General features: G+C 31.7%; 1 protein-coding gene across 3 annotated transcripts in view; it reads right to left on the reverse strand.

Moving 5' to 3' along the window:
* Positions 1-397: 397 nt before the first annotated feature.
* The window catches only part of LOC129222089 (uncharacterized), a 105,080-nt gene continuing 88,985 nt past the window's right edge, over positions 398-16,492 (reverse strand). For all 3 annotated transcript variants that reach the window (XM_054856521.1, XM_054856522.1, XM_054856523.1), the window contains exons 6-9: positions 13,278-13,425; positions 11,389-11,512; positions 6,662-7,680; positions 398-1,688 (exon numbers count right to left, since the gene is read on the reverse strand). In XM_054856521.1, the coding sequence (XP_054712496.1) occupies positions 1,288-1,688; positions 6,662-7,680; positions 11,389-11,512; positions 13,278-13,425 (1,692 nt within the window). In that variant the 3' untranslated portion in view covers positions 398-1,287. The remainder of the gene's footprint in view (positions 1,689-6,661; positions 7,681-11,388; positions 11,513-13,277; positions 13,426-16,492) is intronic.

The raw sequence follows: 16,492 nt of genomic DNA on the forward strand, positions 1-16,492 counted from the left end.
TACCGTTACGTAATTAATGAATGGTTTCTAAAGATCATAATAATAGTGAAAAATTCCATTCAAAAAAAACTAATGTTTTACAAATGAGAAATAGAGCACAGCAGGGAAAGAAGAGCTGTAGGCTGATTCAATTTTTGACATCTGATATGCTCGATATTTATTATTAAAAACTTAAGGATATCTTGGCTGCCAACAATTTTGCATGACTTGGGGGGGGGGGGGGATACAGGCTAAAATGCTGCATTAAGATTTCACTTCAAGAGTCGATATAGATTTTTTTTTTCCTACAAAAATAAGCTTAGGCACTGTACCAGTGGTGCACAAACACACACACTAGTTGACAAGTGTTCATCAACTTGAAATTGTGAAGTAGAACTAGAAATTCTACAGCAGATAAATACATTTATAAGGTGCTCAATAAAGTGTTTTGAAGGTTTATGTAAAAAATGCAAGGATCTAGAGACCAAACATAATTTAAGGATAAAGCATGCATTAATATAACTACCCATTAATGCTATTAATGAGTAGTGTATATTTATTTTGATTTTTTTAAAAGTTTTTTTTTTTTTTTAATCCAAAATATTTAATGTATTGATATTGATACTTCATGCAAAGAATTATACAGTATCGATATTAAATACTATTTTGAGCAAAATTATTTAAAGGGTATGGATAGGGTTCCTCAAAAAACTAGTTTTAAGGATTCTCTGAAAGTTTGAGGTCCACTGGTCTATTTGATGCAACTACTCAACATTCAACTTGAATGCTTTAAAAAAAAATTATATGTAAGTTTTAATTTCAGTGTAATTACACTATTTATGATTTTTACATATGATACATTTTTCACTAAAAATGTCATCAAGTGCTTTTGAAAACATCTATAATTTCAGCTAATAATATAAAGGAAATTAAACTTTTGGTAGCACAACAATAAGTATTTCAAACTCTTATGGTAGTTTAATCTACCATTTATGGAAAAGACATTAAACCAGTTTAGTATGAGTTACAAACTGAAGAAAATAAACCAGGAAAACAGTTTACAGAAAGATTCAGTAAAATTTAGTTACAAAATAATTTAAAATTTGAGAAATTGTAAAGTTTATAGAGATTTTAGAGAAGAGTTTTGTGCTAATTTTTTATTTACACATAAATACAACAGGAGGCAGGGGGGTAGTGCAAAGGATTTTACCAAGCAACAAGTGAGAAAAATTTATGAAAAATTACATAAAGTCTATAATAATATGATTCTCTTGAGTGATACTATCAGGAACTAAAAAATGGAATGATTCACGACACTTGTATCATGCTGTGACGATAATTACAATGCGAAGATGTCATAGTTGCAGCATCAGATTGGGTGGTTAGTGATGGTTCTTGAGATGAACCTGCATTGTGAGAGTAGTCCATGTAATCAATACTACTGCAACTGTAACGATTACGGCACTTATCGATGCTTGACTTTTCATTTTTAGCTTTACGAAGTTTTATGTTACTGCTGCCCATGAAATTTTCCACATGATAACTACAAGCTGAACCAGCTTCTGAACTCAACATGCCGGGGCATGACTGGGCTCGATAGAGTATATGAGCTGCACCTGCGTTCTCTTTTTCTGTGTTGTGGGGATACTCTGTACAAGACCTTGAAGAAGTACATTTTCCATTTCCTCTTTTCAATCTTTCATTTTTGGCTGAAAGAGTTAAAAGACATTAAGTACATAAAGAAAAATATTTGACAGATTGAACAGTTGTTTTAAGGATAAGATAATAAGCATAAAAAATTTAAGTTATGATCTTATAATTACTACATCCTCCCTAACCCTCCTATATTTGGTGAAACCATTATGTATTTTAAATACTTTGCTGAAAACAGCTATTGACAGTTAGTCCAGCCATTTCACAGAACCAATATATATTCGCCAATTGCCTGAAGATGAGCTGTCTAATATTTAAATATTTCAAAATTCACTTATTTTTGAGCAACCATGAAATAAATCCTCTAACCAAGTGATTGATTTCCCTAGACAAAAAATATTGTTTTAAGTCCTCTTCAGTCTTCCATTCCAAAAGACCGATTTCCGTCACATAAACTGAAGACTTGCTCCTCTGATCCCAATATTTATTGCTGAGGTTATCAGTCATGTCCTTATAAGCATCTATAGGGCTATTCCACCAAATAGTCAACCCTTTGGACCGCACATGACGGTTCTTATATTTCATTAAAAAGTAATAATTTTAAAAGGTAAAGACAGAATTTTTTGCTTAAGAAATCACACATAAGTTTGAAATTTGTAAAGTAGAAAAAAAAATGTTGATTAATACTTTAAAGTACTATTTCAAATGAAATATATGAGGCATCATGGGTGGGACAAATTGAATGTTTAACGTGGAATATCCCTATATCATTACTATATTTATGATATTTACCAAAACAAGGGAGCATCACATGGTCAATACAGTATATTACACGTCACAGTAGCGACTAATGGAAGTACAGTGATCTCTCGCTTATACGCCACCTCTGTTATACGTGTTTTTCACTTATGCTCATTTTTCTTTCGATATAGGAAAACAATGTTAACTGTTAATTCATTTATATGTGAAACCTAAAATGCACCTTTCACGTATGCACAATAAAAATTTTTCAAGTTTTAGTTGAATCACTTATTTATGCTTTGCTTATCGAAAGGTTTATTCAATACTTTTTCTGTCTCTTGAAATAAATTTACACGCTTTTATTCCATTGCTTGGATTCTTCCAAGAATGCGTTCTTTTTTGCACAGGTGTGCAATTGGGTGGGGATTGAGATCGAGAGGGGAGGGGGAGAACGGGTTACATAACAAAAAGGTTGGACGTCACTAAAAGTCGTGGTCAAACAGTAAGCATTGACGTAGCCTATTAAGGATCTTTTGCATCACGCAACATTTTTTAGGTTTTGGGGAATTCGTTTACGTACTGTACAGTGTATAAAAAATTACAAAAGGTATAACTTCAAATTTTACATTTTTATTATATTACAATGCATAAACAGAAATTATGCGCATATTTATTCATTAGTATTAGTAGTATACTATTCGTTTTACTATAACTGGTGTTAACTTATTGCATCTAAGCTCATTTTTGGGTTTTTCACTTATGAGCGAATCTCACTTGTTCGCGAAAGTTTCGCTGTCCCCTTCGGTCGCGTATAAGTGAAAGGTCATTGTATTGTATTAAGTTAACATTGAAATTAAGAAAAAAGTTTTGGGGGTACAAAAAATATGGGATTTTTTCCTTAAATATAAGATTTATACAAAACATAGGATGATTTTTTCAGGGTTCATACTCAATTTCAGAAATAAAATGAAGGAGTTTTGGAGGACAAAAATGAGATTTTGAAGGACTACTAATGGGCTATCCTTAAATTAATCGTTTATTTCAGAAACCACATAAATGCGATTTTTTCAACTTACGGAAAATTTAAAAAAAAACTGTTTTGCTGCTTAATTGTAGGTTTAGTCTCCTTCGAATATTTTTCTACAAAATCAAAAACATGCTAATGGATAATCTATTTATTTAAAATATAAAAAAAATTCTTTAAGCTTTTGAATTATAAATTTTTGACAAAATTGCACTTAGGTAGTTTTTGCAATAAATGAGTGTATCCAAAGCGATTTTTAAAAATTATCATTGAAATTAAATCAAACCATTAATTTTTACCTGTTTTGGTATCAAAGGTAAGTAACAGACACACTTAAGAATAAAAAAGAGCGTTTTTACTATGCCTAAATAAAAAAATACAACTAGACTACATGCTACAGTATATCTATATACAAAGGATCTGGCCTTATTCACTTATTCAGCTTCTGGCAACTCCTTGTCAGTTTTTGGCCATTGGATGATAGTGTCATAGAAGGGTTTATATCCAACAGTGTATTTCATCAACCTTTTTTCATATTGTCTTTTTTTTTTTTTTTTTTTTTTTATTGGGAACCCAAAACCAAGAACCTTGCTGTGCAAAACCCAATAAACTTCAAAATTTATTTACATTATTCAGGGGGGCTTTGCTGAGAACTTCTTTTCCTTTGTACAAGACATACTGCAGTCCTTTGAGCCTAGCATTCCGAATAATGTTCCGTTTGTATTTTTCTTCATGCACAACTTGACGCCTACGCTTGGGATTAGGTTCATCATCTCAACTATCCGACATGGCTTAGTAACTATATAATGTAATAATAAACATCAAAATAACACCTAATTTTCACCGAAAGCTCACGAAAAGTAACCACTCAGTGTTAGATAACCTTTGAATCAAACAAAAGAGGGAGTCACAAAACATGTGAGGTCAACCGTCAGGAGTGAAATTTGCCGTGGAAAGAACCTAAGCTTGGGTTATTTCTGAAATTAACGGATTATTTTCAAGGCTGCCAAAAAGCATTGCTGATATGGAACATGGATTATTTCTGCACTAAAAGATGTATTAACCTTTAAATTGTACAATACTACCAAAAACACATTTTTTGATATTTTGTCCCTTAGGTGGTTTCTGAAATAAACGATTCAAATGATGTCGCACATTTTTTAACATATGAGCGTAATATTTTAAAATAACATTCTAACATATTCGGCCCCCCTTCCCCTTTGCCACAAAGTGTCCCACTTCACCTTACTACTCCAACTGTCACATGTCATATTTTTCATAAACATATTGTTATGATAACTCTGTGATATCACTTTTTGTCCCTCTCTCTCTTCCCCTTGTCACAATTTGATGAACCTGTCTTCCCCTCAAGGCATGACATCACTTGTGGATGTGGATGACCCTTTTTGTACTATCATAACTCTGATTTACTAAACAATTGCTTTTTTTTTTAACACAATCACTTAATATAGTACATCCACTTATGTATTTTTAAATCTTTAAATAATGATTAGACAAACTGACTTTTGCTACTGAGAGTGTGGTGGAAGGAAAAACAATAATCATAGAACTTGAAAAAATAGTCAAGCACCAGTTAAGCATGCTTTACTTCACTTATAAAATGTCTTAGTCTTCAAATAATATTTTCACCTTCAACATTTACGACTTCTACGATCAATCTGTAAATCATATCTTTAAGAAAATAATAAATATACGAAATTACTACATCAAAATTGACATTATACCTTTGCCCTTGTGATGATGTTAAGTTGTTGATCGAAGAATTTTAAGTTGCTATCATAAAGAAAAAGTATATTTGTCTTGAACTAAAAAAGAAGTTAAAGCCAAACTGTAGGTGTTTGAAGGACCCTTCAAAAAAATTTCTGAATGAAGGAGTATTGAAGGAGTGTACGAACTCAGTTTTTTGCATTATTTTTTTTTTAACAGGAAATATAGAACAATTTTGATCCCTGCATTGAGTGTACACACTTTGTCCCCCCCCCCCCCCCCCGCAAAATTTTGAAATGACAGGTCAAACGGAGGACCCGGGAAAACTTTGAAATAAAATACACTCTAATATTGTCAAACTCACATCTAGCATGAAGAACTTGAATATATATAAAATTTCCATGTTATTAAAAAATAAATCATGAAAAGAGAGACACTTCTGGGAAAAAATAATAAAAGAATAGACAGGGAGAGGGCACACCACAAGGTACTGTTTTTTAAAGATTTATTAACTTACAGTAAGTAAATATTTAAAAAAAATAATGATGACAAAAAGCAAATAATAAAAATAGGTGCACATAACACAGAAAAAGAAACTTTCAATTGTAATTTTCAAGTATGTTTCTTCACTATTAAAAAAAGCTTTTTGGTGTTAACTGATGTGTCTTTAAGTACAAGAGCACTCAGACCACTCCGCGTCCATGTTGGATCTTTTACAGGGTTGATGCAGAAGGTGGAAAAAAATTGGACTAAATGAAGGAATTGGGCAAAATGAAAATCCACTGATTTTCCGTATGTTTGATACATGCAATTATTACAATAATGTAATTGAATTATATTATTTGATTACATTTTTTATGCAAAAAGAAATTCTTTAAAATTAATCATTTAGTAGAAAAGTAATGACTGTATTTTAATCATAATCTAATTTATCTGTAAAAAAAATTATTTATACTTTTGTGCAACAATTTTTAAATAGTATTTTACAGTAAAAATAATCAAACTTAACAAGATAAAATAGCTGTTGAACAACAATTTGTATTATTATGTAGCTTTTAATTTAAAAATCGTTTCATACATTAATAACATTTTTACAATTTTTGTACTTAGAAGGGGTACAACACCCGCCTAAATTCTGACCATGGTTCGCCACAATGAGTACAATAGAATGAAATTACATTTTCATATCCTATTTCTAAATAATGGAGCATTATACAGTCAAAAAAATTTAACTATAAATTAATATTACAAGCTACTCGACACTGATAACTTAGTAGGGTTTTTTTACTTGAATATGTGATTTTGTCTCTGCTTGAAATTGTAATAGGGGGACACAGCCCCCTGTGGGATCTGCTACATGCTTTTGCAAGTATGCTTGAGTCTAAGTAAAAAAATTCACATGAAAAGTTAAACCAAAAAAAAAAGCAGTAAAGCATATTCAACACATTTGGTATTATACTAAACTTATATAAAAAAAAACTTGATACATTCAAGATTAAACTATGTAACAAAATTTAGTAATTTGTTTTAACTTACCATCTTCATTTGGAACAGCTCGTGAATAATCTTCAGTGAACTTTTTCTTCGGGCGACAGTCATAATAATGTTCATATTTCGGATACAACGTTAGAGAGTCTTCATATGAATCGTCAAATCCTAGTCTCTTATTGCTGTGTAGTTCATCCTCATCAGTAGGCACAATTAAATAATCTTCATCCATCAAAATATCAGTTTCTCTTTCACAGGAACTGGTGTAATCATTCCAACTATCCGCACAATCGGAGCCCTCACTTCCCAAACCGGAAGTACTGACAGAATCCGATCTGTTGTAAGGTTTAGAATCAAAATCAAAAGTTTTCAGATCCGGCGGTGAATGAAGATCTGTAACGCATTTCAAGGACCGCAGGGCATCCAACTTCAATTCCGTAAGCATAACGTCCGAGTACATGTGATTTTTCTTGACTAACTTGACATCACTTAGTGTCGGACTAAAGCATTCACTTCTGGTTAAAGTTTCTTGACTTTCACATTTCGCAAAGCCTCTCAAAAAGGATTTGTCGTAAGCTGAATGAGGGGATGTTTTCACAGCGGGTGCTTGACAAGGCGTGAAATTTAATTCTTTCAGACAAGAGACAGGAAGACATTTAATATTTAGGGCAGCACATTGCTTATTTGGAATGCAACTAGAAGTATTTTGATTTCTGTAATCAGTTTGTTCAAAAGCCATATAACATTCTTTCGTGTTAGTAGACAAAATACTATGAGAAACCATATTCGAACTGATATCAGAATAATTTTCAACGTATTTCTCTTGACTTGAATTTTTGATAGAATATGCACATTCTTTTCTTGTGCTTTTACTGTTATTAGCATTTGGTTTCTGCTTAAAAGATGGACTAGGACAGTTAAACACAGGCACAGATGATCCAGGTTTCGCACCAAACATATTGTCTTTACCTAACATATAGTCTTTGCATAACTGTTTTTCATATTCTAACAATTGACCTAGGAAATTGAAATTTGGCGATATTGTGGCTCTTTTTGCTTTGACATACCTAAAAGTAAAATTAACAATTAGGATAATTAGTAACTACAACATAAATAGGATACGTTAAAACAATATAACAACTAGAAATGTTTGACAAAAATACCACGGTTCATACTCGATTCGAATGAAAAAACTCCATGACTTTTCCAAGACTTTTTCATGACTTCAATAAAAATTTTCATGACCTTGTTCACGAATTTTTGGAAATGATCTTTAGCAAAACGTCTACATGAATGCCACAGCCTCATTGAAGCACTTACTCATAATGTATAAAATAGAAGTGTACACTTAAAAGACTAAACTATTCTTATTTGTCTTCATCATTTAAATTTAAGTAAAGTAAAAATGCAGTGAAACAAAAATTATGATGCTTAAATGTCTATTTTTTTTATAAACAGGCAGAATGATAATGAATGGGACAAAGGTTGAATGAGTCAACACTAAGTTTCAATAAATTTGCTTCAAAAGTTGTCTTTCAGTGTCAACAGTGCATTTAATCATCCATCTAACTTGACAGTATTTTGGTTCTTTAGAGTAAAGCCACATAGTTTAGTTCTTTATGTTTCTAAACCAGATATTTTTTTGAAAAAAAAAAACATTCAGTAATGAATCAATCTTCTGATTCAAAAGTACTTGTTTTGTTTACTGATTTGCACATTTTCAAATGCATATAAATTAATAGATTCAGAAATTCCAGAACATTGTGTGATTTCCGACATTGAATGCAGCAGTGGGTCACATGGATTAGTTTTGCGGGCCGTATGTTGTGCACTACTGTCTTAGATTATTAGAATTCCCTTTTTCTGTATTCTATCGCCTGACTAAAGATCTAAAACTTTCAACAATTTAAGATAAAACTTTAATAAATTTAATAACAAAGTTCTTACGAGTGATGGAATCGAACTCCGATGCAATTGAATAGCTTTTTTTGAGTGGGCATGGCAAAACCAAGAATGTGCAAGTTTGCTACTACAGAATATGAAACATAATGAGTGTTGAAATTAACAGTAATTCAAAATAAGAGATGTCCAAATAGTAAAATCACATCGCAAAAAAGGCAAGCGGCTGCGATAGAAGTGGATACAATGTTTTTTCAAAATTCAGATTTGATTTTGGGATCTTTCAATTTACCACTTTTAATAGCTTTTATGTGCTATACTGTTAAATCACTCAAGATTTCTAATGCTCTTTTAGTTACTGTTACTTTATCTCTGTCTATGATATTTTATTTTGTATAGACTGAAATTTTGTATGGATGCTATTTCTTTAGTGATTCACACATAATTTAAAATCGACATTTTCTATCGTTCATTAAATCAGAAAACTCCCCAAAAAAAACTTTTCATATGCTTTTACTGTTCTTAAAAACAAAATACTGCGAGTAAATATTAAATTTCAGTGATGATATTTTTCTCTAGGTTAAATGATGTTTATCATTATCTACCTCATGATGAGATATTTTCAAAGAACAAACAGTAATAATTTAGTTGAAGAGTTAAAATAAAAATAATAAACAGCATTAAGATGCTAAGTCGGTTATAGCCAGGTTAGTAATTCAGGGTAACTTTGAGCCGAGCCATTTCATGTGTTATTTGGAGTAGTTTTGTCGGTGGCTTTGGTTACATAAATATAAATAGAAAAGGCTAAGATTTCCTGTTTTTTTTTTCTTTTTGGTTGCAACAATAAGATGTCATTAAAAATTATAAGGAAAATTAAATGTTTATAACTTCAAAGAAAATAATTCAAGGATATGAAAAAAAATGCCAGAGATGGAATGGGATCCCTTTACTAGAAAACCTTTTTTGCGGAAGAAAGTTGTCATAAATCCTAAGAGGTACTTCACAGCAATGTCTGCTAGTTCTTTGCGCTCTTTACAATACCAGTTTGTAAGTTAACAAATTATTGCAATAATTGTGTTTCAATGTAAGATGACAACTCAAAGTTTTGCCACAATTGAATTCTAGCATTGTCAACATAATATTGTATACCTCCTGATAATTGACTGCATACCCCCTACAGATTTTTGCATATCCCAAGCTTACCACTGGAAGAGAGTCATTGGCTTGGGTAATAAATTCCATGAAATAATCCACATTGTACAATTCCTATACTACTGCTTTTAACATAACGATTGGAAGAAGAAAAATGTCCCTTTACTTTTGCAAAAGTATTCATGAATTTCATTTAATCATCATTAATGTTATCTTCCCCCCTTCATAATCGCAAAAAAAAAAAAAAAAAAGATTCACAACAATTATCTTTTACAATTGAAAAGGAATTGATGTTTGCTTCGCTTCTACAATTTTTGTCTTTCTTTATTGACTTTTCACTAAATAAATAAAAAAAGCTCCTTACACAAAATTTTATTCCTTCTACTATAGCTTCTCCCCTCTTGTTCATCATTAAGATCACATAAGTGAACTTGATTCTATGAATCAGCTGAAAACAATTTGCAAAAACCCTTTGCTTAATATATTTCCTTTCACTTCAGAAAATATAAACAATTTTAGAAGCACCAAAAACTGATCATTGCCTGCAATTATGAGGCCTAGTGCTAATGTAAGATAATGGTTCCTTTTTTCTCTATTAGGATGCCGCCTTCTGTTTGCTATCGCTCATTAACTTGCCACTCTTCTTCACCACCATACTACCAGCATCATTACTGGATAGCAGGTGCATTATTATCAATACTGTGATTGTAATAAAAATACATTTCTGGGTACTTTTTCTTTTCTTCAGAATTGCTGACCTTGTCCAAATGGAAAATTACCCAAATTGAGAATGTGCCAAAATTTTAGGTTTTTAAAACATTTTCCATCAGTATGTACCTACTTTAATTTCAAATGATTTTGTTGAATAAATGCAAAACAATTATGTAACAAATTTGTATAACAGTACTACTCCAGCACTATTTTAATCTATTGGAAACTACAGCATTTGATCTATTTCAGACTTAGGTGGAAATTTTAAATGATAATAATAAAAATCAGCTCTGATTTTTCGACATCATAACATTTCAACCATTTTGTTGGCTGCAGTGAGATCATCATCAGATTTCTGTAATGCACTAAGACATACTGTCCACCTGTGGCAAGTTGAGCTCCGCTGCTAGACCGATTGAATGATTTCATTTGTTGAAATAGGGATGTGAAAAAATGGCTTAAAAACTTGTGGATTTAGTTTGCAGTGTTATTGCGCATTCGGTGAACAATACAATGCAAGTAAGACGTAGCAAGCGGTACAGGATTTTCTCACCAAAAAAAAAAGGTTGCAATGGGAGTCCAACTCTGCGCCTAGCAATTATTCTTCTTACTAATAACTCTCCCTTGAAAGAAATGGACTTGCTCAAGGTCATAACTCAATTTCTCAGAGGTGGACAATACAGGGGAATGCACAGGGGGGGACACCAGTTGGCCCGGGCCAGAGCCTGAAGGGGGACTAATATTTTTCAAACTAGGCATTAAATATAGGGTAAATAATATGGAGGAAGCCTGGAAAAGTCATTTGTGACGGGTCCAAAATTTCTGTGCAGGCCCCTAAAGACATGTCCCTTCTTCTACTTCATTACCTGAAAAATTATTATCAGAAATTTCTTTCTTTCTTGAATCCTATTAATTTAAAATCTTTACTATACAATGAAATACATTTAACATGAGATTATGTTTTAAATGCTTTTTTCTGTATTTGTGTTAAAAAATCAAACTTATAATCATACCTGTATGCTTCATCTGAATTCATGCTCAAGCTTCTCATCACATAAGCTATTGCAACCGTGGCTGATCGTGAAATACCAGCAAGACAATGAATAAGAACAGATCCACCTGATTCTTTTACTTTGTCTAAAAAGATAAATCAAATTTTTAATCAAATAAAAAGTGCATCATTTTTACTGAATAAAGCTAAGTAAAACAAGAAGTAAATATTTAAGATCAGTATCATAAACACTGAAAATGATACATAACCAAAGACAGCTTCACTTAGATAGCTCACATCCAGGCATAGCCATCAAAACTTTAAAAAATATTAATATTATTTTTAAAAAAATTGCTGCTGATTTTGCAGCGCAATTTTACCAGAAGTTTAGTAAGATTAAAATTTTTATTAATAAAGAGAACAATGATGATAAAGAGATGACACAAATCATAAGAAATCCAAAATTTATTTGTGTAAGGATAGTCAAATGCTGTAAAATTTAGGCAAGAAATTGATTAAATAATAAGTTTTGCTTTTCTTTTCTGTTTTATATGATGCCTAATGTCTCTTCTCGTTAGATGCAGGTAAGAGGTAGGTGTGTTGGATCATATTTTATAATTTGGTGAAATTTAGAATTTTATTTGGTAAATTTTGATGACAAAAAATATATTTGTATCAGGGGATTGTGCAATTTCAAAAAAATCTGCAATTTTTTGGTATAACATACTGTGTCAGAAATACATTTTGGCAGTGTTCAGCAATTGCACTCCTTCTCTTTGTTTCATTCACATTTTTTACAGATTATTTCTGTCAAGATGGCAGAAGAGACAAATTTCCCTACTTGTTTCTTCTGCCATTTAAAAAGACAGAAGAGATAGATATGTAGATTTTAAAAAAATTACAAAATTAAAAATTTTGTTGCGAACAGGTGTTGGTCAGCGAAACAATCAGGTGGCGGGAGCGCCTTAGTTAAATAGTTATTTCTTGAGAGGAAAAAAAAAGGTGTTGTAAACACTACACCTTAAATTACGCAAATAAAGAGAAAAATGGCGAAAGGAAACCAATGGACAATATAAATAACATGCTGTAATTAAGTTAAGTATTTTTTTTTCCTCTGGAAAGGGCAAAATTGAACTGCCGTAAAAAAAGGTACCAATGCTAACACATAAAAACAAAGCTAAACACACAAAATGGGTCGGTTTTAATCTACAGAGCCATATTACCAATATATTGATTCTAATAGATGTGATACGTTACTGAGACAAACCTATGCATTTCTTTCAAATCAAAATTTTTATTACAAAAATTCCTGATGGAATTACATGTATAATGCCCCCCCCCCATTTTGTCTCATGTATTACAGTAGTATAAGCAATAGCATACATCAAAATCAAGTTAAAATACAGGAAAAAATCTTCGTAATGATATTTTACGTTCAAAATAAATGAAATATTAAACAATTAAATCTTTAATTCCATCAAAGTTAGGTATTTTCTTAAAAAAACTATTAACAATCAAAAATTTGTTAATTGCAAATTCGAGAAAAAACATTGCATAGTATATATCAAAATAACATCAAACTTTCAAAATACTTAAACCATTTTAAGGATGCAAAAGGATTGAAATCTCAAACATAACATGGCAATTTTTAGCAAAACATACATTTACGTTCTTTACAATTCAGAGGGAATCCTTGTCAGGCAAAATGAATTATTTTTGGCACATATTTAGCATTACTGCGATTGGGAAAAAATACAACCGAATGCTTTTTCTTCAACTCAAGAATGTCAGAACAAAATGCTAAACATCAGGATAAATATCAAGAATACCAAGATAAATATCAAGTAAAAAAAAATACAGATAAATAAAAGCAATGAAACACACTACATTTAATTTATTAAAATTACTCACCTAGGAATTGAAAGGCTTTAGGAAAGTGAGGCAACAGTTTCTCACTGTAATTATCAATGACAGGTATCCTTAGAAAATGAGAATCTTGAATGAAATCTGGTTTAGGACAACTAGTGCTCACATTCAAATGATAGGTAATATTGTGGTGCTGAAAAGAGACATTGGTATATAAACAAGACAAATGGTTTTTGCTTGCATTACAGTGACATTTCACTTAAACGCGACCAAAGCAGACGAAATTTTCGTTGTTCTGTATAAATCCTATATTTAAGGAAAAAATCCTGTATTTTTTGTACCCCCAAAACTTTTTCCTTAATTTAAGACAATATAGTGACCTCTCACTTATACGAGACCAAAGGGGACAACGAAACTTTCGCGAACAAGTGAGCTTTGCGCATAAGTGAAAAATCCAAATATTAGCTTAAATGCAATAAGTTAATATCAGTTATAGTAATACTAATAGTATACTACTAATACTAATGAATAAATACGCACATAATTTTCGTTTATGCATTGTAGTTTAATAAAAATGTAAAGTTTGAAGTTGTACGTTTTGTCATTTTTTATACACTGTAAAGTAAGTAAGTGAAATCCCCAAAACCTAAAAAATGTCATGTGATCAGTGCTATAGTCTACGAGGATGCAAAAGATTCTGGATAGGCTATGTCAATGTGTACCCCTTGAGCACGACATTTAGTGACATCAACCTTTTCATATGTAACCTGTTGTTCCCTCTCAATGTCAATCATAAGACTAATTATACACTTGTGCGAAAAAGAACGCGTTCTAGGAAGAATATGAACAATAGAATAAAGGCGTGTAAATATATTTCAAGAGACAGAACAAGTAGGGTACAAATCCTCCGATAAGCAAAGCGTAAATAGGCGATTTAAGTAAAACTTGAAAAAATTGTATTGCAGATAATGAACATAGGGGTGCCCTCCCCCCCCCTAAAAAAAAGTTTCTCGTTTTCAAATAAGATTAAAGGTAACACTTTTTCGAGTTTCTAATTCCCAGGCAAATTAACGGGGGGGGGGGGGATGCTAACTATTGCCATCTGAACCGAAATATTGTTGACTTGTTGACACGTCTCACTTCCCAAAACTTACAATATGGGCCTTGAGTTTAAAAGTTTAGAGTCCTTTTTTTTACTTAAACGTATGAAAAAATACAGAGGGTGGATTCACTTTTCTGCAAGTTGAACTTTGTCGGAAGTACAATATTCAGGTAGGGGGGTCCAGGGGGGGGATTTTGAAATTATAATTATAAAAACAGTTTTAGACATTAATTGGGAAGGTTCAGTTTTGATGGCTTTGATTGGAACGATTCGGTGATCCCTCGCTGTTATTTTTTACGACATTGAAATACCAAAAAGGCAACTGTAGATACTCTTCTGTTATATAAGAGAGAGTGGGCGGGTCCGGGGACTCTCCCCCGAAACGTTTTCAAAATAGCAGTTCTAAAAACAGTTTTAAACTATCTGTGGTAATGTTAGGTAGAGAAGAGATGCAGGAGGTCTCCTAAGGAAAATTTTCGAGATTGAAGTCTTAAAATTGCAATTTCAGGCTGTCTATGGTTATGGGACAGGCAATTTTCGGAAATAGAAGTTTTTAAATCGCAATTGTATCTGACCTTCGTGACGTTAGGGGAAGGAGTTTTCGGAAGCACTCCCTAGAAATTTTTTTCAAGATTAAAGACCTGAAAACAAAACATAAGACCATCTTTAATGATTTTGATGGGAATGAAGTAAGGGAGAGGGGCGCTCCATTTAAATGTTTGAACCTGTTGATTAGGAAAAGCAATTTTGATAAATTTTTGGTAATAAGAGTGGAACGAGAAGTTCGGTGGCATTCCCGCGGCAATTTTTCGAAATTGAAACTCCAAAAAGGCAATTGCAGATTGTCTTTGATTGTGTTAGAAAAGGGAAGGTTCAGGCGCTTTCCCCATAAATTTTTCGAAATTGCAGTTCTGGAACCCCAGTTTTAGATGACTCTTATTGGCAAAGAGGGCGTTTTTTGGGCGTTACAGTAGAAGAGCTCTCCTGGAAGTTTACCGAATTTGAAATTGCATATCCAAAAAAGATGGGTCACATACAAGTTCACTGTGAAAGATTATTTTTGGAAATCCTCAAAGTTGATTCAGATATTCAGCACGCATCAAAATTCAGAACTCGAAAATTTTCACGATTCTTATACTTCCTTGTATATATACATATATCTGATACAGAAGAAAACAAAAATGATTTAAGAAAAATAATTAAAATACCTTAAGAACAAACTTCTACTTCCAACAGTGGAATCTAACATCATTGAAAGTTTTATAAAAATCATCTAATGATAAATTGAAAGAACAGTCAATTTAAAAATGGTAGAAAAAGCGAAACTAAAGAGAAATGAAAAGTTCTACATAAACTTAAGCTAATTTATGATGAAAGTACATTAACTTACATCTATTTCCTGTTGAATAAGTTTAATATTTTTTTCCTTCCAAAAATCAAAAATTACATGTTCTAAAAAAAAAAAAAAAAAAAAAACTTCTGGAAAAAAAAAAAATCCCCCCCCCCAAAAAAAAGAAATTTTGATGGCACAACTTGCACCATAATCCCCCCCCCCCCTCCCTGTGAGCACTCCTGAATGAACAACAGTTAACATTGTTTTTCTATATCGCTGGCCAGCAGTGTTGCCAGATGGTTAAATCCAGATTTTCCCAATTCCCTTCCAACTTTTCCCCAAAAAGCGATGTTTTTTATCAAAATTCCCCAAGTTAAAAAATTATTTTTCTACTAATATTTTCATAAAATGAATCTACTTCCTCTGATATTTTTGTCTCTTGAAATATTTTTTTTTCCCCAAATAGTCAAATTTTCTTATAAAATTCCCCAACTTTTTTTTCTTACCATTTTTGCTTTTTTTTTTTTTTTTTTGTCTTTATCTTTTTTTACCTTTACTAATAATGAAGCTGAAAGTCTCTCTCTCTCTCTGTCAGGATCTCTGTGATGCGCATAGCAAGAGATCACTGTATTTACAAGTTTATAAATTAATTCACAGACTATTATTGTTGCTTGAATTTATAAATGAGTATTTATTAAAGTGTCTTCAAGATTTCTTGTATAAAATTTTGAAAATTTATTTGCAATAAATTAGCATGCTTCTTACACAAGAAAAGATACTTACAGATTTATAAATGAATTTTTATAAAATGTCTTCAAGATTTCT

Source organism: Uloborus diversus, chromosome 5 (genome assembly GCF_026930045.1).
Source record: "Uloborus diversus isolate 005 chromosome 5, Udiv.v.3.1, whole genome shotgun sequence".
Classification (NCBI taxonomy): domain Eukaryota; kingdom Metazoa; phylum Arthropoda; class Arachnida; order Araneae; family Uloboridae; genus Uloborus; species Uloborus diversus.